The sequence below is a fragment of the Carcharhinus amblyrhynchos genome, chromosome 5, assembly GCF_965287045.1.
Source record: "Carcharhinus amblyrhynchos chromosome 5, sCarAmb.v2.hapA, whole genome shotgun sequence".
Classification (NCBI taxonomy): domain Eukaryota; kingdom Metazoa; phylum Chordata; class Chondrichthyes; order Carcharhiniformes; family Carcharhinidae; genus Carcharhinus; species Carcharhinus amblyrhynchos.
This window is the reverse complement of record NC_137328.1, coordinates 121058902-121082383: the sequence shown is the minus strand read 5'-3', so window position 1 is coordinate 121082383 and position 23482 is coordinate 121058902. Positions and strand designations below refer to the sequence as shown.

Genomic DNA, 23482 nt, shown 5'->3' with positions numbered 1-23482 from the left:
GAGGCCGGGTCATTGAGTGTCTTTAAGACAGAGATAGATAGGTTCTTGATTAATAAGGGATCGGGGTGATGGGAAAAAGACAGGAGAATGGGGGATGAGAAAAATATCAGCCATGATTGAACGGCAGAGCAGACTCGATGGGCCGAGTGGCCTAATTCTGCTCCTATGTCTTATGATCCCCAATCTGTTTCGCTGGCACCAGGACTGGGAAATTTAATCAAAAGGAATTTCAAGTGTCACACTGGATACAGGTTCAAAAAGACTGTCTGTGTTACATCAGAGACAATGTTGGTGGGGGAGGAGGGGAGTGGAGTAGCTCCAAAGAACTCACATGGAGGCAAGCTACAGGATCAATTAGGGGTTCATCAGTGAACTGTTCTTCTCGCACTCCAGCCCTCCACTGCTGTAGGGACAGGTGCCCAGGTATGTTACCCCCTTGCCCCAGGTTACTTGACCCACCCTCTTAAAGGGTCAACACCCTTAGACATAACAGTCTCCAGTTAAAAAAAACATACTTTTTTAATTCGTTCGCAAGGCCAACATTTGTTATTTAAATGGAGAACGACAGCAGAATGACAGGGCGGCATGGTGGCACAGTGGTTAGCACGGCTCACAGCGCCAGGGACCCGGGTTTGATTCCCGGCTTGGGTCACTGTCTGCGTGGAGTTTGCACATTCTCCCTGTGTCTGCGTGGGTTTCCTCTGGGTGCTCCGGTTTCTTCCCACAAGTCCAAAGATGTGTGAGTTAGGTGGATTGGCCGTGCTAAACTGACACTCGTGTCGGGGATTACCAGGATAAATATGTGGGATTATAGGGTTAGGGTTTTTGGGTGGGATTGTAGTGGGTGCAGATTCGTTGGGCCGAATGGCTTCCTTCTGCACTGTAGGAAATCTATGCTTTCATTGTTTCTCATGGCTAGAATCCTCCAGTCCTGGCAACATCCTCATAAATCTCCTCTTTGCCCTCTCTCATGAAACCATTTGAAAGAGGTGGCAAATAAATTCCTGGCCTCTCTGCCATGGTTGACGTTTGACCCTCCCTACCAGGCCTAATTCTGCTCCTTCACTGGAAGGAGGCTGGGAACACAAGAAGCAAGTGTGAAAGTAGAAAGAAACTAAAGCAGGGAGTAAGAAGGGCTACAAACATTGGCCAGCAGGACTAAGGAAAATCCCAAGGCTTTTTATACATATATAAAGAGCAAGAGGGTAGAGAGTTGGCCCACTCAAGGACAAGGGAGGGAATCCATGTGTGGAGCCAGAGGAAATGGACGAGATATTAAATGAGTACTTTGTGTCAGTATTCACCGAAGAGAAGGACTTAGTGGATGATGAGTCTGGGAAAGAATGTTTTGATAGTTTGAGTCATGTTGAGATCAAAAAGGAGGAGGTATTGGGGTTCATGAGAAACATTGAGGTAGGCAAGTCCCCAGGGTCTGATGGGATATACCCCAGAATACTGAGAGAGGTAAGGGAGGGAATTGCGACAGCGTTGAGAGAAATCTTTGTATCCTCACTGGCCTCACAGGGGAGGTCCCAGGGAATTGGGGAATAGCCAATGTTGTTCCATTGGTTAAAAAAGGTAGCAAGAATAATCCAGGTGATTACCGGCTGATGAGACTTACATCAGTGGTAGGGAAATTATTAGATAGGATTCTTTGAGACAGGATTTATTCCCACTTAGAAAAAAGTGGATGTATTAGTGAGAGGCAACATGGTTTTGTGAAGGGGAGGTCATGTCTCACGAACTTGATCGAGTTTTTTGAGGAAGTGAGGAAGATGATTGAAGAGGGTAGGGCTGTGGATGTTGTCTACATGGACTTCAGTAAGGCCTTTGACAAGGTCCCTCATGGCAGACTGGTGCAGAAGGTGAAGTCGCTTGAGATCACAGGTAAGCTGGCAAGGTGGATACAAAACTAGCTTGGTCAAAGAATATAGAGGGTAGCAGTGGGAGGGAGCGTTTCTGAATGGAGGGTTGTGACAAGTTCCTCAGGGATCAGTGCTGGGGCCTTTGCTGTTTGTAATATATATAAATGATTTGGAGATAAATGTAACTGGATTGATTAGTAAGTTTGCAGACAACACAAAAGCTGGTGGATTTGCGGATACCAATGAGGACCGTCAGAGGATACAGCAGGATATAGATCAGTTGGACTGGAGAGATGGCTGATGGAGTTTAATCAGGACAAATATGAGGATTTTGGAAGGTCTAATACAGATAGGGAATATGCAGTAAATGGCAGAACCCTTAAGAGTATTGATAGGCAGAGGGATCTGGGTGTACAGGTACACAGGTCATTGAAAGTGGCAACGCAGGTGGAGAAGGTAGTCAAGAAGGCATATGGAATGTTTACCTCCATCGGTCGGGGCACTGAGTTTAAAAATTAGCAAGTCATGTTGCAGCTTTATAGAACCTTAGTTAGGCCACATTGTTCAATTCTGGTCGCCACACTACCAGAAGGATGTGGAGGCTTTGGAGAGGGTACAGAAAAGATTTACCAGGATGTTGCCTGGTATGGAGGGTATTAGCTATGAGGAGAGGTTGGAGAAACTTGGTTTGTTCTCACTGGAACGATGGAGGTTGAGTGGAGACCTGATAGAAGTCTACAAGATTATGAGGGGCGTGGACAGAGTGGATAGTCAGAAGCTTTTTCCCAGGGTGGAAGAGTCAATCACTACGGGGCACAGGTTTAAGGTGCGAGGGGCAAGGTTTAAAGGAGATGTACGAGGCAGACATTTTATACAGAGAGTGTAAAAGAGAGTGCCTGGAACTTGTTGCTAGGGGAGGTAGTGGAAGCAGATATGGTAGTGACTTTTAAGGAGTGTCTTGACAATTACATGAAAAGGATGGGAATAGAGGGATATGGTCCCCGGAAGGGTAGGGAGTTTAAGTTAAGTCAGGCAGCATGGCCGGTGCAGGATTGGAGGGCCGAAGGGCCTGTTCCTGTGCTGTAATTTCCTTTGTTCTGTGTTCTTTGAGAGAATGGCGTGAATATCGAGGGGAAGGGTGAATGGGCATGGAGCCACGTTCGCCCATCCGTCACTCACCTTGGACTGATCAAACGTAATCGCCTCTTCCTTCAAGCATGCTGGGAGGTGCCTCCTGCCAAAAAGGTTTGCCAGAATGAGAACCAATGTCTCCATCACGTCTTCTGAAAACATCCTTGAAGCTGTTGAAGAGATTGAGGGCAAAGCTGATGAAAGTGCGGGTCATGTGCCGGCGTCCCTCAGCGTCACATCATTAGCGAGAACGGTGCCTCAAAAGCTTCCATCTCCCCATAACGCAAATGTTACAAAATGCCAAGAAGATCGTCAAACAATTTGCAGCAACACAATGACCTTATTTCAATCTGGTTTCTCACCCATTCATCCTCACCAATATGCTTGTAAATATCTCAGTTTAAAACAGTGACCCGGGCTTGCGTCCAACTAAAATATTTTGAACAGCATTGGAAAAGAGACAATCAGTCGTGGCGTGAGGGGAAACCATTGCAGGGATATGAGGGCAGCAAGAAGTCTCGCAACACCAGGTTAAAGTTCAACAGGTTTATTAGGAGCTTTCGGAGTGCTGCTCCTTCATCAGGTGAACGAATGGAAGAACTGCGAGTGAACTCATCTGATGAAGGGGCAACACTCCGAAAGCTCGTGCTACCAAATAAACCCGTTGGACTTTAACCTGGTGTTGTGAGACTTCTGACTGTGCCCACCCCAGTCCAACGCCGGCATCTCCACATCAGAGATATGGGGAAAAGAGCAGCAGGGATGAGGCTTATTGGATAGCTCCTTGAGTTAGCAAGATCTGCCCAAGGAAGTATCTCAGGGCAAAGCATCAGAAGACAATAAGCCAAGAACCTACCTTCAATGTACTCGTAACATGACATTGTTGCAACAGTATGTTGCATATCAATTCTTAAAAATTTCAAGAGAGCCTCCGTCACTCAAACCAGCCTCCTATCCATTGACTCTGTCTACACTTCCCACTGCCTTGGCAAAGCAGCCAGCATAATTAAGGACCCCATGCCCTCCCCAGACATTCTCTCTTCTACCTTCTTCCATCTGGAAAAAGGTACAAAAGTCTGAGGTCACGTACCGACCGACTCAAGAACAGCTTCTTCCCTGCTGCTGTCAGACTTTTGAATGGACCTACCTTGCATTAAGTTGATCTTTCTCTACAGCCTAGCTATGACGGTAACACTACATTCTGCACCCTCTCCTTTTCTTTCTTTATGAACGGTATGCTTTGTCTGTATAGCACAAGAAACAATATTTTTCACTCTGTTAACATATGTGACAATAATCAATCAAATCAAAGGAATGCATCACTGGGTCCTTAAAGAAGCTTGGCCTTTTCCTGACTGGATTAGGCAGAATGTGGAATTGAGGCCATATACAGCTCCTAATTCATATGTTTGTGTGCATCAGGCAGAGATCACAGGCTGAGGGGGTTGAGCTATGAGGAGAGGCTGAATAAACTAGGCTTGTGCTCGTTAGAGTTTAGAAAAATGAGGGGAGATCTCATTGAGACGTATAAGATGATGAATGGGATGGATAGGATAGAGGTGGAGAGGCTCTTCCCGCTCAGAAAGGACAGTAGGACTAGGGGGCACAGCCTCAAGATAAAGGGGGGGCGGTTTAGAACGGAGTTGAGGAGGAACTTCTTCACTCAAAGGGTGGTGAATCTCTGGAATTCTCTGCCCGTTGAAGTGATGGAGGCTGCCTCGCTAAATATTTTTAAGACGCGGGTAGATAGGTTTTTGGTAGGCAAGGGGATTAAGGGTTATGGGGAGAGGGCGGGAATGTGGAACTGAGCCACGGCAGATCAGCCATGATCTTATTGAATGGCGGGGCAGGCTCGAAGGGCTAGATGGCCTACTCCTGCTCCTATTTCTTATGTTCTTATGTTCTTGTGAATTCTCCAGGCTCCCAGCCGCATGACTTGATTTCATTTGATTTATTATTGCCTCATGTATTAACATACCGTGAAAAGTATTGTTTCTTGCACACTATACAGACAAAGCATACCGTTCATAGAGAAGGAAATGAGAGCGTGCAGAATGTAGTGTTACAGTTATAGTTAGGGTGTAGAGAAAGATCAACTCAATGCATGAGGGAAGAAGCTGTTCTTGAGTCGGTTGGTACATGACCTCAGGCTTTTATATCATTTTCCCAACGGAAGATGGTGGTAGAGAGAATGTCCGGGGTGCGTGAAGTTCCGGGCACACCACGAAGGCTTTCCTGCCCTCCCACCATGAGAGAAGATGGGGGTGAAACAGAGACGTTGAGGCGCAGCAGGAGGCCATTCGGCCCGTCGCGATTGACGGAAACCTGGTTTTAAAGGAATATCCAGTATTGTCACTGAGGTGCCAGCAAAGCGGGGGGGTGCTGGGGGTAAGGCTGATCACGGGGTACTCGCTGTCCTTACCCATCCCCGGGGGAGATTCCTGACCTGAGGAACGCTTTAAAACTCACGTGCTTTCGGGGGCTGGCAGACCTTGTGGAGCAGTCCATCGAGCAGGAACCGGATAAAGACAAAGTTGGCGGGTTCGTGGTAGTGGATGTGCATTACCAGGCCGGCGAATCCCTGCGGTTCACCGTCTTGATCCAGATAGCCCTAAAGCCACCAATCATTGCAGTCAAATACCCAGCTTCCTCTCCCCTTTTCACAAACCAACTTTAACACGCTTCAGAAAATTAACTCGAAATAGAAGGACGCAAGAAAGGAAAGACTTATATTTAGACAGGACATCCCTAAAAATTTGTACTTTTGAATTGTTGTCACTATTGCAGGAGGTAGCCAATTTATAGAAACTAGACCTAGAGACAGTCATAAGTATATAAGGAGCATAGTAAGGAGAAGAGGACACAGCCTTGTTGGGCACCACTGCCTTTCAAATGCTGAGTAATGAAATCCTTGATAATGGACTCTAGCAACTTTCCCAGTGCTGACGTTAGGCTCACTGCTCTATAGCTCCCTGTTCTCTCTCTACCTTCCTTTTTGAACAGTGGGCTTACATTAGCTACCCTCCAATCTGTAGGAACTATTCCAGAGTCTAAAGGATTTTGGACAACAGCCACCAACGGATCTACTATTTCCAGGGCTACTTCCTTAAATACTCTGGGATTAAGATTATCAGGACCTGGAGGTTTACCCACCTTCAATCCCATCAATTTCCCCCAAACCATTTCTCTACTAATGTTGATTTCCTTCATGCGAAGAAAGCTCCCACTAACAAGATACAAACATGTGAATTAGGACCTATGTAAGTTTGTAACATAGAAACAGACAAGCTAGAAGCAGGAGTAGGCCATTCAAGCCTATTCCACCATTCAATAAGATCATGACTAAATACAATATTGCTTCTCATAGAACCCTACAGTGCAGAAAGAGGCCCTTCGGCCCATCGAGTCCACACCGAACACAATCCCACCCAGGCCCTACCCCCATATCCCTACATATTATACCCACTAATCCCTCTAACTTACTCTTCCCTGGACACTAAGGGGCAATTTCTTCGCATGGCCAATCAACCTAACCCGTACATCTTTGGACCGTGGGAGGAAACCAGAGCACCCGGAGGAAACCCACGCAGACACGAGGAGAATGTGCAAACTCCACACAGACAGTGACCCGAGCCGGGAATCGAACCCAGGACCACTGGAGCTGTGAAGCAGCAGTGCTAACCACTGTGCTACCATGCCGCGCTTCAACACCACATTCCCATCTACCCGCTATAACCTTTCACCCCCTTTCTTACAGAGTTGTGGAAGGCAGCCTAGGCTCATGATTGGACCTCATGAATGGCCCTCCTTCATTTCAATGAGCCGCAAGATTGAAATGGGGCTTGCTCACTCACCATGACCCCATGAATAAGATTAAATACATTTAATACACGCCAAATATTTAATAACAAGTTATAGAAAATGCTGCATCATTTATATATTCAGAGAACTGTCATCAACTTCACTGTCATTAGCGTACGCCTAAACTGGACCAGATGCTGGGCAACACGACAGCTCAGTGACTATCACTGTTTGCTGTGATTTGGATTTGGGCCGGTGTCTGTGGGAGTTTGCGCATTCTCCCCGTGCTTGCGTGGGTTTTCTCCGGGTGCTCTGGTTTCCTCCCAAAGATGGGCTATTAGGCCGATTGGTGTAACAAATTGTCCCTAAATTAGTCTCCCCTCAATCTGGTTTCCAATCTGGAGTGCCGTAAGCGCAGACACGGGTGGAGGAAGGGACTCACAATGTCGAAATGGGGGCGCGGGCTCGTTGGGCCAAAGGGCCTGCTTCCCGTGCTGTGTTGCTCTTTGTAAAGGTCAAAGAAATATTGACACTTTGGACGCCGAGGGAGTGCACAACTCTCACAGTCAGTGTTGTGAGCAATCAACACACACCTCACTTCACTTGACCTTGCTTTACATGCAAATCACTTCGTGGGATTTGAGGCAAATCTTTTCTACCCAGAGGGTGGTGTGGGCCTGGAATGCGCTGCCTGGGAGGATGACGGAGGTGGGATTCCCCACATCCATTCAAATAGTAGATTTATTGGTGGTTATTTTCCAAAACGCTTGGAGACTCTGGAATAGTTCCTACAGATTGGAGGGTAGCTAATGTAAGCCCACTGTTCAAAAATGGAGGTAGAGAGAAAACAGGGAACTATAGAGCAGTGAGCCTAACGTTGATACTGGGGCAATTGCAAGAGTCCGTTATCAAGGTTTTTATTACTCAGCATTTGGAAGCAGTGGTATAATCAAACAAAGTCAGCATGGATTTACAAAAGAGAAATCACGCTTGGCGAAGATATTGGAATTTTTTGAGGATTAACAAATAGAGTTGACCGAGGAGAACCAATGGATGTGGTTTATTTAGACTTTCAGAAGGCTTTTGACAAGGTCTGAATGACAGACTGTTCTGTAAAGTTAAAGCACCTGGATGAGTCCTTGGCACACCATAACATTCAAGGTAATGGGCCAAGTGCTGGCAAGTGGGATTAGGTGAGCAGGTCAGGGACTTTCATGTGTCGGTGCAATGGGCCGAAGGGCCTCTCCTGCACTGTAGTTTTCTGTGATCCCATGACTATCAATCCAGAAACTCAGCTCATGTTCTGGAGACCCGGGATCGAATCCCCCCACGGTAGATGGTGGAATTTGAATTCAATAAAAGATATCTGGAATTAAGAATGTACTGATGATCATGAAACCATTGTCAATTGTCAGAAAAATCTATAAAATGTCCTTCAGGGAAATAAACCTGCCTTCCTTACCTGGTCTGGCCTACGTGTGACCCCAGAGCCATAGCAATGTGGTTGACTCTCAACTGCCCTCCAAGGGCAACTAGGGATGGGCAATAATTGCTGGTCAGTCAGCGATGCCCATGTTCCAAGAATGAACAATAAAAAACAATAATACCAGTGGGAAAAAAAGCTCCATGGATGGAAATCAGTGCAATGTGGCCACCTCGTGCATGGGCAAAATATCTTGTGGCTCATACTCAGAACCTAGACGGGATGCATATGTCCCCTGGGTTGTAGGTTGTCCACCAATGTTACAGAGAATCAGGGTTGTGGTAAATGACCAAATCATCTGTTTCAGAGAGGTAGGCTGGGAAATAATGAACAGTCAGTGTACCAGGAGTAACTCTCTCGTTCCTTTTCCCTGCCCTCTCAGGGCACCTGATAGGGCGGACAAGGCTTGGCTTTTAAAGCACTGAGGGAGTGCAGCACTGTTGGAGGTGCAGTCTTTCCAGTGAGATGCTAAACTGAGACCCTGTCTGCCCATCTGGCTGGGTGTAAAAGATGTGGAGATGCCGGCGTTGGACTGGGGTAAACACAGGGAGAAGTCTGACAACACCAGGTTAAAATCCAACTGATTTATTTGATAGTAAACTCACAAGCTTTCGGGGTTTCTCCCTTCGTCAGGTGCGCAAAGATATTTTGGCCTTGGAGGGAGTGCAGAGGAGGTTTACTAGGCTGATACCGGAATTGAGGGGGTTGAGCTATGAGGAGAGGCTGAATAAACTGGGCTTGTACTCGTTAGAGTTTAGAAGAATGAGGGGAGATCTCATTGAGACGTATAAGATGATGAATGGGATGGATAGGATAGAGGTGGAGAGACTCTTCCCGCTCAGAAAGGACAGTAGGACTAGGGGGCACAGCCTCAAGATAAAGGGGAGGTGGTTTAGAACGGAGTTGAGGAGGAACTTCTTCACTCAAAGGGTGGTGAATCTCTGGAATTCTCTGCCCGTTGAAGTGGTGGAGGCTGCCTCGCTAAATATTTTTAAAACGCGGGTTGATGGGTTTTTGATAAGCGAGGGGATTAAGGGTTATGGGGAGAGGGCGGGAAGGTGGAACTGAGCTGCGACAGATCAGCCATGATCTTATTGAATGGCGGGGCAGGCTCGAAGGGCTGGATGGCCTACTCCTGCTCCTATTTCTTATGTTCTTATGTTCTTGTGTTAACTCTCCATCCTGGTGTTGTCAGACTTCTGACTGGATGTAAAAGATCCAGTGGCACTATTTCGGCAAATGACAGGGGAGATAGTGCCCTTCTCCCGTGCCCGGGGACCCTGGCCAATATTTATCCCCCAACCAACATTATAAACACAGATTCTCTGGTCATTCATACCTTGCTGATTGTGTGAGGAATATTTTCACTATTTTTGTCTTAACTATCCCCTGTGACAGCAATAGCTCTAGGGAATAAAAATTCTCCTGAGTTCACGACTGGTTTTATTAGTGACTGGCTGTAATGGCCTCAATGAGGCCTATGAGTACGAGCTCCCTGATTGAGATAACGGTTGCCTAACCCACCAGGGAGTCTCACCTGCGTGTACATTGAGGAGTGTCAGGGCCACCGACACTCCGGATTCTGACTTTGTAGCACAAGTACTCAGGAGCGGAATCGAGTTTGTAAAGGAAGGGAATTTGGTGAAGGGGAACCGGCCTTGGAGGAGTTATTTCGCTGCCTAATATACGTTTTCCCCCACCGAGCCCTCAACTCTGCCGCTTGATGGATTTGTAAAGAGGTTATGCATCTGAACGCAGGCCGATCGACGTCCAATGCACAGACGGTGTTGCAGGGGTTGAGTTTGGAGCCAATATTCCGTGAGGTACCCTTCGATCTGCCGGTCACAGCGCCACCCACAGGCGTGGCTGATAAATGCCAGATCAATGTGGAAAAGTGGGTTCCTCCATTGCAGAGACTGGAGGGTGGAAGCTGGTCCCTCCTCACCACCTCCCCACCGCACCACCCCCACCCCCACCCCCCCCCCACCCCCCCCCCTCCCACTGTCACCTTGCAACAAGTGAAGTAACTGAGATTTTCCAATATGCTTCAGGCAACGTCAAACCTGGGCTAGAGAGAGGAAATTCCTGACTAATGTATCTCCTGCCGGAGGTTTCCAAAGCCCAAATACCGAAGACACGATTGATTCAACGAATGGCTAATCCACTCACCTCTCGGAGCAGAAACTGCAGTGTGAACAGGAAGTAGAGTTTGACAATGTTCTGCTTTATGGGTTGATTGTAGGTCATCATGGAATGTTGCAGCACTGACAGCGCCTGTTTGGAAGAGTTTTTAACACAGTCACTTCGGTGAAGAAACCTTCATCTTACTGGTTCGACCACCGAATGGGCTTTTCCCACCCCTCACCAGCCGCCTGGTTGTCTCCCCGCTCTTCTTTTCCCTCTTCTCCCCCCTTCACATGTCCTCAGTGGTTGGCACTACTGCCTCACAGCGCCAGGGACCCGGGTTCGGTTCCCAGCTTGGGTCACTGTCTGTGTGGAGCCTGTACATTCTTCCCGTGTCTGCATGGGTTTCCTCCGGGTGCTCCGGTTTCTTCCCACAGTCCAAAAACGTGCTGGTTAGGTGGATTGACCATGCTAAATTCTCCCTCAGTGTACCCAAACGGACATCGGAGTGCGGCAACTAGGGGATTTTCACAGTAACTTCATTGCAGAGTTAATGTAAGCCTACTTGTGACACTAATAAAAACCTCAATCTATCCACCTCCTCCCTTTCTCCCCTCCCACCTCACCCCTTAGTCGTGTATATGTTCTTAGATGTCAGCTTACTCTCAGATAACAAACCGCTGCGAGCTCCTTCTCCCCAGAACTTATCAATGTTGATTTTGGAAAGTCAGTTGTGAGAAGGGAAGAAATAGAGAGAGAGAGGAAGTGGTGGAGAGAAAGAGCTAAAGTCGGAGAGAGAGAGAGCGAGGGAGAGGTGGAGTGAGAGAGCAAGAGACAGAATGAGAGAGAGAGAGTAAGAGTGAAAGTGAGAGAGAGAAAGCGAAACACAGAGGGACAGAGAGAGGGCGAGAGAGAGAGTGTGAGAGAGAGAAAGAGACAGCAAGTGAACAGAGAGTGAGCAAGAGACAGTGTGGGGCCAGAGAGGGAGAGAGAGAGAGACACTGTGTTATGGTTCAGGTCAGAAAGTGTTTTGTGGAACATGCCTGGATCATAAGTTTTGTATTTTGAGTTTGGCTAGGATAAACATGAAATATTTCATTTCAGGTATGATTCAAATGACCCACGAGGGAGCTTTCAGCAAGCTAAGTTTAATTAGGAATATAATTAACATATGTAGTAAGAAAATTAGCAAGAACTTCTATCAATTACAAACAAAAACAGAACTACAACAATGTATATCCTTCAACAAATAAATCAGAGATGTTCTAATCAAAACTAATCCCATAAACAACCCTGTAAATAAGATCAACATAGCAAAGACCAATGCTCACGAGATACTGGAAATGAGTCCTTTGGATGAATTCTGCAGTTCTCCTGATACACTCAGAACAGTCTAAATTCAGAACAGCTTCCCAGAACACCAGAGAGGTTCAAGACAAACCAACAGCAGATTTTCTATTCCAGAAAGGCTTTCAACTAACCAGCAGAATTTCCAAATAAAACAGGGAGATGGAGAAACACTTCTTTTCGGTTTGCTGTCCCTTTCAAAAACCAAATATAAACAGCAGCTCAAAACTGAAAATGAAAGAGCTCCTGTCATCTGACCTGTCAACCATTTTTCCTCCTAACAATGCAGGGCCATAAAACTAATCCCAGAAAGTTCCGGAGGTCCCCACTTAAGCCACGTAAGGAGCAATAAAAGGACACTTCATAGACAACTCGGGAACAACGCTATCAGCTTAGGCTGTGAGAGCAGGATTTTTTAAAAACGTCTCCTCAAGGTACACTAATGTCACGACAAAGAGCAAGAGGGTCAGAGAGAGATAGACAGACAGAGGGAGAAAGAAAGACAAAGAGAGAGAAACAGAGAGGGAATAAGATAGAAAGAGAGACACTAAGAGAGGAAGAGACAGGGAGAGAGAGATAGAGATAGAAAGAGAGAGGACAAAAGAGAGGTTGAGACTCAGAGAGAGATGGAGAGGCAGGGAAATGGGGAGGGACAGAGAGAGAGAGAGAGAGACAGGAAGAGATTTGGAGAGAGGGGGACAGAAAGAGAGAGACAGCAAGAGAGAGAGAGAGAAATGGATAGATGTCAGAGAGATGGAGAGAGAGGGACCCATTCCCCCACCCTGATAGAGAGAGAGAAAGACAGAAAGAGAAACAGAGAGGGAATAAGACAGAAAGAGAGACACCAAGACAGAAAGAGACAGGGAGAGAGAGATAGAGATAGAAAGAGAGAGGACAAAAGAGAGGTTGAGACTCAGAGAGAGATGGAGAGGCAGGGAAATGGGGAGGGACAGAGAGAGAGAGAGACAGAAAGAGATTTAGAGAGAGAGGGGACAGAAAGAGAGAGACAGCAAGAGAGAGAGAGAGAAATGGATAGATGTCAGAGAGATGGAGAGAGAGGGACCCATTCCCCCACCCTGATAGAATTAAATAGGAAGGAACATAGGAATAAGAGGAGGCCATTCAGCCTCTCGAGCCTGTTCCCTCATTCAGTTATTTCATGGTTGATGTGTCACTGATCTCCATCTACCTGCCCAGACTGTCCACTCCATGCCTAGCAAACATCTCTCAGTTTCATTATTGTAATTACGTAGAAATTATCAAACAGCCCTTTGTCTGAATCAATCCCATATTGCTCTTTATTCTCTATCTGAGCCGTATTAACGCCATCCTGACCTTATACCACCTTATTCCCCATTCTCTCAATAAACTTCACAATTTGCATTTGAAGTCTAAGTTTTAGGTTTATTCATTAGTGTCACGCATAGGCTTACATTAACACTGCAATGAAGTTACTCTGAAAATCCCCTACTTTGGCGCCTGCTCAGGTACACTGAGAGAGGACTTAGCATGGCCAATGTACCTAACATCTTCAGGACTGTGGGAGGAAACTACAGCACCCGGAGGAAACCCACGCAGACACGGGGAGAACGTACAGACTCCACACAGATAGCAACTAAAGTTGGGAATTGAACCTGTATCTCTGGCACTATGAGACAGCAGTGCTAACCACTGTGCCACCATGCTGTCCTTATTTATATATATCTAATACCTCAGAGGCGGGGGGGAGAGAGAGAGAGAGAGTGAGAGAGAGAGAGAATGAGAGAGATTTGGCATAGAAAGGATTTTGACTCTCACCAGCTTTTACAGATGCACCATAGAACACATTTTTTCTGGTTGTATCACAGCTTGGTATGGGCTCCTGCTCTGCCCAAGACCGCAAGGATCTACAAAAGGTCGTGAATGTAGCCCAATCCACCACGCAAACTAGCCTCCCAGCCACTGACTCTGTCTATACTTCCCACTGCCTCGCAAAAGCAGCCAGCATAATTAAGGACCCCACACACCCCGGAAATTCTCTCTTCCATCTTCTATCGTCGGGAAAAAGACACAAAAGTCTGAGGTCATGTACCAACTGACTCAAAGACAGCTTCTTTCCCGCTGCTGTCAGACTTTTGAATGGACCTACCTCGCACTAAGTTGATTTTTCTCCACACCCTAGCTATGACTGTAACACTACACTCTGCACCCCCCTCCTCTCCTTCTCTATGAATGGTATGTTTTGTCTGCACTGCGTGCACTGTATACTAATACGTGTGACAATAATAAATCAAATCAAAGTCAAAGTCAAAGATGGAGAGGTGGAGAGGTTGAGGGAGGGAGTTCCAGAGCTTAGGGGCAAGACAACTAGAAACAGAGCTGCCAACAGCAGGGTGATTAACACTGGGAGTACTGGGATTGGAAGAGAGTAGGGATGTGGGTTTGGAGCAGGTTGCAGAGATAGGGAAGGGAAAGACCATGGAAAGATTTGCAAACCAGAATGAGGATCTTCAAATAGAAGAATTGCTTAATTGAGGGCCAACATCGCTCAGCGAGCGCTGAGGTGATCGGGGAAGAGGGTCTGGTGACAGCAACACAGCAAAGGAACAAGAAGAGGACATTGACCGAGTGAGAAAAATGTCAAAGTACCTTGGCCTTGGCATCGAGCTTGTCATCTGCCCGGGCAGCTAACAGCATGAGGCGAAGCACCAAGGTTATACTCAGGGGGAACTGGCCCTTCAGTTGAGGGACGTTGGCTTTTATCAGTCTCTGTATCTTCGGTAGAGGCACGTTCAGGAAAATCACTTTCCCGATGTTATCCATACCCCGACGCCCGGCTCTCCCCGACATCTGTAACGGGAAGGAAGACGGTTATACCTGAATCTGATAGAGGAAGGCTGCAATACCTGGTTCCAATGTCGATTCTTACAGGGGGAGGTGTTGAGCGACTATGGCTGGAATTTTACCGCCTTGCCCCATCCCGGAATCGGGGCGTACGAGGCCCGCAGAACGGAATTCCCCGTTGGCCTCGGGCGGGATTTTACGAGCCCCACCCAAGCAAGTTTGTAAAATCCTGGTCTATTTCTCTTGAATGGTGGCTCTTGACCAGGAATGGCAGGCTCAGTCTTTAGGGCTGAGATGGCGAGAAATGTCTTCAGAAATGTGTGAATCTTTGGAGTTGACTCTATTTCAGGCAGAGGTTGACAGATATTTAAACTCTGAGGGGATCTAGGAATAAGGAGCTAGGGCAGTGTGGTGGAGCTGAGACAGAGGTTCGGCCACTGAATGGTGGACAATGGCCTACTCTTGATACCATTTCCTACCTTCTCGCTTTCACATTCCTGGAGTTGCTGCCTTAATGTCAGCAGATACCTCCTGGAAAATGCACTCCCCGTGTCTCCGCTGAAGTTAACAACAGTAAAACAATGGATACTTTACGCTTTCTAATCACTAGCTAAGGACCCAATTTCTAAAGGGAGGCATGATTGTAGGGGACAGAACGCTTTCCCCACCCTGAGGTGGATGGAGAAAGGGAGCAGTCTGAAGGGAGTCAGAAGTGAGACCCTCAACATCCACCCCCCCCTCCCCACCCCCCCGTAAAATAAATTTAAACAGCTGTGGATCATGGCCTCAACATTCATTAAAAGTCCAATCTATGCCAAACAGTTGCGCCTCCTACTGGCTGCCAGAAGATTGCAGGCCAGAGGCTGTATTGGCCCCTGCAATTCTGGTGGTATCTGGGTCCAACTCGTGTGAGGGAGGTCCAATGTGCTTTGTTAAAGCCACATGATGGGTTCAGCCCAAAGGCCTGATAATCTCACGTTGGGCCTTATATTGAGTTTGAGCCCCAGAAGCCTGGTACCACTAGAAAGTATGATCTTTCCCTAAACCAATTATCATTCATGGGGCATGGGCATTACTGGTTGGCCAGCTTTTATTACCCATCTTTAGTTGCCCTGGGAGGGCAGTTGATTGTCAACCACATTGTCTCTGGAGTCACAGGTAGGCCAGACTAGCTAAGGACGGCAGATTTCCTTCCCTAAAGGGCAGGAGTGAACCAGATGGATTTTTCCCCCTGACAATCAGCAACGTTTTCATGGTCATCAGTAGATTATTAATTCCAAATTTTTACTGAATTCAAATTCCACCATCTGCCGTGGCGGGATTTGAACCCAGGTCTCCAGAACATTAGCTGAGTTTCCAGATTAAGTCCAGCGATAATACCACTAGGCCATCGCCTCCCCTTACTTGACCACATTCTGTTTCTAATACCTGTCTATAAGTGAGAGAATCCAAGTGCACCGAATCCTGAAGAAAGACAACAGTCCTGCAGGGCATGTTGATTCCCAAAGCAAGCGTCGAGGTAGCACTAACCACCTGAATAGAGAAAGAGAAAGGTTTAGCCATTTATACTGAACTCTGTCTTCCACTGTGCGTTTCGTAGAATTCCACAGTGCAGAAGGAGGCCATTCAGCCCATCGAGTCTGCACTGATCACAATCCCACCCAGGCCCTTTCCCCATACACTTACCCTGACACTAAGAGGAAATTAAGCATGGCCAACCCTCCTAGACTGCACATCTTTAGACTGTGGGAGGAAACTGAAGCACCTGGAGCAAACCCAGGGGAGAAAGTGGAAACTGCACACTGACAGTGACCCTAGGCTGGAATTGAACGCGGGACCCTGGCACTGTGAGGCTGCAGTGCTAACCACTGTGCCACCCATGCTGCCCTACTTGAACCTTACTCCTTGAACTTTCTATGAACTAATATATATTTTCACTTCTGTTATTTCACCAGATAAAAGAGTTCAAAGGCATTCACAGTCATACAAAATAATTTTACAGAGATCACCGTCCTTGCCAATAATAATGCACAATGATAGCCATGACTAAATATAACCCACATACCCACACACACACACAATACAAAATACTGGTCACCACCACAAAATTGCCATTCAATAAGATCATGACTGATCTGATTGTTGGCCTTAACTCTACCTTCTGCTTACCCCCGATAACATTTGACTGCCTTGTTAGTCTAATTCTTGTCTTAAAAATATTCAGTAGTTCTGATCTCTCCCACAAACATCTTTTCCAGCGTCCACCCTCGGGATCTCTTATATGTTTCAATAAGATGTTAGGTTCTTGGATCAGCTGGATCAATGCATGACTTAAAATTCCTCTTGCTCCTTCCAGTTTTCCAGGCAAAAATGTCGACGAGCGACGAAAGACTTGAATAAGGCACTCACTGAGTGTGTTAAGTGGGCGGCACGGGCTTGTGGGGCCGAAGGGCCTGTTTCCTGTGCTGTGCTGTTCTTTGTTCTGACCTCTGTGAAAGTGTCTTAATTCAACATCTGAGCCCATGAGATAACATGTATCCAATATAGGTGGCACAGTGGTTAGCACTGCGCCAAAGATCTGGACTCGATTCCTGGTTTGGGTCACTGTCTGTGTGGAGTTTGCATGTCCCCTCCGTGTCTGCGTGGGTTTCCTCCGGGTGCTCCGGTTTCCTCCCACATTGTGAAAGAGGTGCTGGTTAGGGTGCATTGACCTGACCAGGCGCCGGACTGTGGCAACTAGGGGGATTCCAAGGTAACTTCGTTGTAGTGTTAACATTAGCCTTACTTGTGTCTAATAAAGTTTAACTATATATTATGAAGTCAGACTAGATCCCCAATAATTTGCCATTTTGGCATTAATACAAGGATAGGATGTTTCACTCCAGGCATGATGTTACTGTCACACTCGGAAGCTTTGCTGGGTTTTATATTCTTTCCAATTGTCTGACCTGATGTGGAGATGCCAGCGTTGGACTGGAGTGGGCACAGTAACCTGGTGTTGTGAGAACTCTTACTGTGCCCATTCTTCTGACCTGTTGCTCACTATTATTCTTTCAACTTTATACTACTTGCTTAATTATCCACAGATGGTGCACCTTTCCCCTAAAGTCTTTCTTTCTCACTGGAATGTACCTTTGCTGATTGTTATATGAAATATCTTCTCAAATGTCTGCCACTGCAATCTACTAATATACCCCTCATTTTATTTTCTCAGTTCACTTTAGCCAACTGTGCCTTCATATCCTCATAAGTGCCCTTATTTAAGTTTAATCCATTCACCTTAGACCCATTCTTATTACCATCAAACTGAATGTGAAATCTAATGATATTATGATCACTGTTACCAAGGAGAATGTTTGTTATGAAGTCATTAGTTAATTCTATTTCTTTGCACATTACCCAATCTAGAATAGCTTGTTATCCTTCTAATAGTGGCTTACTTACTAGATAAAAGCTAAAAGTTAATTCAAAAAAGACGCAATGCCTGAACATATTCCTTTCATCTGCAGAGGTTAGGTCCCTGTGTGTGAATATAAATGGCTTCTCGCAAGCAAAAGTGAACCACATTGCGAGCATGACTGATAACCTTAAATTGACTGTTCGTGTAATAATTAACATAACCAGGATTATCCAGCAAATTAGGCACTGGTCATGAAATTGCATCTAACATTAAGCTTTATGTCTGAATGTTGCGACTACAGGCAGGTTAAGTGTGGTCAGCATTCTGTCTTTTTTTTACTTCATTTGTGGGACTGTTGGTTGGCCAGTATTTATTGTCCATCCCTAGTTGCCCTTGAGAAGGTGGTGGTGAGCTGCTTTCTTGAATCGCTGCAGTCCCTGTTCTGTGGGCTGACCCACAATATCGTTAGGGAGGGAATTCCGGGATTTTGATCCAGCGACTGGTGGATATATTTCCAAGTCAGGATGGTGAGTGGCTCGGAGAGGAACTTGCAGGTGGTGGTGTTCCCCTGTATCTGCTGCCCTTGTCCTTCTAGATGGAAGCGGTCATGGGTTTGGGAGGTGCTGTCTAAGGATTGTTGGTGAATTGCTGCAGTGTGTCTTGTAGATAGTACACACTGCCGCTACTGAGCGTCGGGGATGGTGGGAGTGGGTGTTTGTAGATGTGGTGCTAATCAAGTGCGGCTGCTTTGTCCTGGATGGTGTTGAGCTTCTTGAGTCTTGCTGGAGCTGTGCCCATCCAGGCAAGTGGGGAGTATTCCATCACACTCCTGACTTGTGCCTTGTAGGTGGTGGGTAGGCTTTGAGCAGTCAGGAGGTGAGCTACTCGCTGCACTATTCTGAGCCTCTGGCCTGCGTTTGTAGCCACTGTGAACATTGTAAACAGCCAATGTGAAACAAAAGGATTGGGGGGAGGTGGTCAGTAGCTCCCTGGTACTTCTCCAAGGCAACGCCTCAACCAATCTAATTCAAGATTTAGGGGAGGCAGTGGCATAGTGGTACTGTCACTGGACAAGCATCCAGAGGCCAGGGTAACCTCTGGGGACTTGGTTTCGAATCCCACCATGGCAGATGGTGAAATTTGAATTCAATAAAAATCTGGAATTAAAAGTCTAATGATGGATATTTGGGTGGCAAATAAGAGCTAGGAGCAGGAGTAGGCCATCTAGCCCCTCGAGCCTGGCCCACCATCCAATAAGATCATGGCTGATCTGATAGTGGTTCAGTTCCACTTTCCCGCTTTCTCCCCATAACCCTTAATTCCCTTATTGATCAGAAATCTATCTACCTGTGACTTAAACACACTTAAAGCTAGCCTCCACTACTTTAATGGGCAGAGAATTCCAAAGATTCACTACCCTCTGGGAGAAGAAGTTCCTCCTCAACTCTGTTCTAAATTGATTCCCCCTTATTTTGAGGCTGTGTCCTCTAGTTCTTGTTTCCTTTCTAAGTGGAAATAATCTCTCTGCTTCTACCCTATCTAGCCCTTTCATTATCTTATATGTCTCTATAAGATCTCCCCTCAGCCTTCTAAACTCTAATGAGTACAGACCCAGTCTACTCAATCTCTCCTCATAAGCTAACACCCTTATCTCCGGTATCAGCCTGGTGAACCTCCTCTGTACTCCCTCCAAGGCCAATATATCCTTTCTCAAATATGGGGACCAAAACTACACACATTACTCCAGTTGTAGCCCCACCAGTGCCCTGTACAATTGCAGCAAGACCTCCCTGCTTTTATATTCAATCCCCCTCGCTATAAAGGCCAGCATCCCATTCGCCTTCCTGATCACCTGCTGCACCTGCAGACTGAGTTTTTGTGATTCATTCAGGCCCCTCTGCACTGTAGCATGTTGTAATTTTTCACCATTTAAATAATAGTCCATCCTACTATTAATCCTCCCAAAGTGGATAACCTCACACTTGCCAATGTTATACTCCATCTGTCAGATCCTTGCCCACTCACTTGGCCTGTCCAAATCCCTCTGCAGACTTTCTGCGTCCTTCACGCATTTTGCTTTCCCACTCATCTTTGTGTCATCCGCAAACTTTGTTACCCTACACTCAGCCCCCTCCTCCAGATTGTCTATGTATATGGTAAACAGTTGAGGCCCCAGCACCGATCCCTGCGGCACGCCACTAGTCACCAACTGCTAACCGGAATAGCACCCATTTATTCCAACTCTCTGCTTCCTGTTAGAAAGCCAATCCTCAATCCACGCTAACACCTTACCCCCAACTCCGTGCACCCTAACCTTCTGCAGCAACCTTTTGTGAGGCACCTTATCGAACACCTAGAAATCTAAAAACACCACATCCACCGGTTCCCCTCTGTCAACCACACTCGTTACATCTTCATAAAAATCCAGTAAATTCATCAAACGTGACCTTCCCTTCATGAATCCTTGCTGTGTCTGCTTGATTGTACCATTCTTTTCCAGGTGTCCTGCTATTTCTTCCTCAATGATAGATTCCAGCATATTCCCAACTACGGATGTTAAACTAACCGGCCTGTAGTTACCCGCCTTTTGTCTACCTCCTTTTTCAAACAGTGACATTACATTAGCTGTTTTCCAATCAACTGGCACCTTCCCAGAGTCCAGCGAATTTTGATAAATTACAACTGACGCATCTGCTATTACTTCTGTCGTTTCTTTTACCCTGGGATGCATTCTATCCGGACCGGGGACTTGTCTACTTTTAGTCCCATTAGTCTACCAAGCACTACCTCTTTAGTAATAGTAATCGTTTTAAGTTCCTCACCCCCTACAGTCCCGTGACCGTCATTTATCGGTACGCTATTTGTTCCTCTACCGTGAAGACCGACACAAAAAACTTGTTTAAGGCCTCGGCCATTTCCTCGTTCCCCATTATTAAATCCCCCTTCTCGTCTTCTAAGGGTCCAACAAGAGCACGATGGCACAGTGATTAGCACTGCTGCCTCCCAGCTCCAGGGACTCGGATTCACTTCCAGCCTTGGGTCACTTCTGTGAGGAGTTTTCACATTCTTCCTGGTGTCTGCATGGGTTTCCTCTGGGTGCTCCAAAGATATGCGGGTTAGGTGGATTGGCCGTGGCAAATTGCCCCTTAGTGTCCCAAAACGTGCATAGGTTAGATGCGATTAGCCACGCTAAATGTGTGTGGGATTACAGGGATGGAGAGGGTCTCAGAAAGATGCTGTCAGAGAGTTGGTGCAAACTCAATTTTTGTTTATAACCATTGTTAATTGTTGTAAAATCCCATCTGGTTCGCTAATGCCCTTTTGGGCAGGAAATTTGCCATCCTTACCTGGGCTAGCCTACATGTGACTCCATACCCACAGCAATGTGGTTGAGTCCAGCTCTCTCTTGAAGGGAGACAGACAGTCAGCACCCATCACACTATCAAAACCTCAGTCCAGAGTCTCAAAATCTCTGGATAAAGAAGACCCACTCCAACATCCATCCCACTCTCTACTTGTTATATATTTAAAAGGATTGCAGGTTGCTTTAAGAGCTGATGACATGATTTGCTGGCAATGAGATTAGGGTGTTTGCAGGGGCTGCTGCTTTTATTTTCTTGTGTGCTTGTATTCTGTACACAGAAGACCTCCTCGAATAAATCTGCTGTTGCTCGTTCCCTAAAAGTGGTAACATAGGTGGCCAAGGTGATTGAGCAGGCATATGGCATGCTTGTCTTCATTACCTGGGGCACTAAGTACAGGAGTTGGGAAATCGTGTTGCAGCTATAAAAAACCATGGTTAGGCCGTATTTGGAGTATTACGTGCAGTTCTGGTCACCACACTATCAGAAGGGCATTGGATGCTTTGGAGAGAGTGCAAGTAAGATTCACCAGGATGTTGCCTGGTCTGGAGGGTGTTGGCTATGAGGAGAGGTTGAATAAACTAGGATTGTTTTCACTGGAGGCTGAGGAGAGATTTGATAGAGGCCTACAAAATTATGAGAGGCAGAGACAGGATGGATAGTCGGAGGTTTTTTTCCCAGGGTGGAAGTGTCAGTTACACGGGGTCACAGGTTCAAGGCGAGAGGGGGAAAGTTTAAGGGGGATGTGCGGGGGGAAGGTTTTTCATTGCAGAGAGTGGTGGGTGCCTGGAACGCGCTGCCAGGGGAGGTGGTGGAAGCAGGCACATTAGCAACATTTAAGAGACATCTGGATGGGTACCTGGATAGGGAGAGAATAGAGGGATATGGACGGAGTAAGGCCAGAAGGTTTTTTTCGGTTTAGTTAGGACATCTTAATGAGTATAGGCTTAGAGGGTCGAAGGGCCTTTCCTGTGCTGTACTTTTCTTTATTCTTCTTTGAAACCTGCAATCCCTGCCTTCCCTGACGCCAGGGTCGAACTTGCCATTGCACTCTCGGTCAACCTCCCAGACTCCTCCCTCCGTAGACCCGAGTGCGTTTCCTTGTCCTTTGTTCTTTGGCTTGAATCTACGTTTGTGAACCGCATCCTTTCCTCTTTGTTGAAACCCACAACCCCTCGCACGGTTCGTACATCACACTGCTCTGATAACGTCTCAGCTCATATCAGCAAACCTGATATCCGTCTGTTAGTTTATTAATAGTCAGGCCATCCTGACCCACAAAACAAAGGGAGCTTTTTTGCAACATGACGCATTGCAAACACTGCACTACTGAATGGTTACTGACCTTGATAAACCCGCGTCTGAATAACATCTCCACAGCTTGCCTCACGTGACGATTGACTGATGCATGGTGGTAGCCGATGCCTCGACGCAGCATACTTTGATAGTAGCCAGCAATGTGTACTTTTCGCATGCGGAAGAAGACCTTGTTCATGAACTAGGAGAGCAGAAATTGGAATCAGTTAACCTTGGTAGGTATAGATGTGATCGGCGCAACTTGTGGGCCAAAGGGCCTATTTGTGCTGTAGTGTTCCATGTTCTATGTTCTGCCTGGTTAAACCACATTCCTTAATTCATCATCTGGGGAAGCGATGACCTCGTGGTATCATCGCTCGCTTATTGATTCACTCAGCTAACGTTCCGGAGACCTGGGTTCGAATCCCGCCACGGCTGATGGTGAAATTTGAATTCAATTAAAAAAAATTTGGAATTAAGAGTCTACCAGTGACCATGAAACCGACGATTGTTGGAAAAACCCATCTGATTCACTAATGTCCTTCAGGGAGGGAAATCTGCTGTCCTTACCTGGTCTAGTGACTCCAGATCCACAGCACTGTGGTTGACTCTCAGCTGCCCTCCAAGGGGAACACAGATATAGGCAATAAATGCTGGCCAGCCAGCAACACCCTTGTCCCAGGATTGAATAAAATATATATTTGCTCATTAATCCATGCATTCCTCCACTGTTTAGCTACTAAAACATACTTAATTGCCAGGTAGATACATTGAGAACTTGCTCAATGTAACTTCACAAACTGTCAAAATACATGTGTTGTGTGTGAACTGATATCCAACTTCATATGCA

The 23482-nt window shown here is 46.5% G+C and overlaps 1 protein-coding gene across 1 annotated transcript in view; it reads right to left on the bottom strand.

Annotated features, from left to right (window-relative positions):
* Positions 1-23482, bottom strand: part of LOC145343558 (putative ATP-dependent RNA helicase DDX60) — a 130760-nt gene that overhangs the window by 16086 nt on the left and 91192 nt on the right. Inside the window, exons 27-32 of the mRNA XM_080189807.1 lie at positions 22682-22834; positions 16003-16107; positions 14380-14580; positions 10450-10554; positions 5466-5607; positions 3045-3166 (exon numbers count right to left, since the gene is read on the bottom strand). Coding sequence (XP_080045933.1) covers positions 3045-3166; positions 5466-5607; positions 10450-10554; positions 14380-14580; positions 16003-16107; positions 22682-22834 — 828 coding nt within the window. The remainder of the gene's footprint in view (positions 1-3044; positions 3167-5465; positions 5608-10449; positions 10555-14379; positions 14581-16002; positions 16108-22681; positions 22835-23482) is intronic.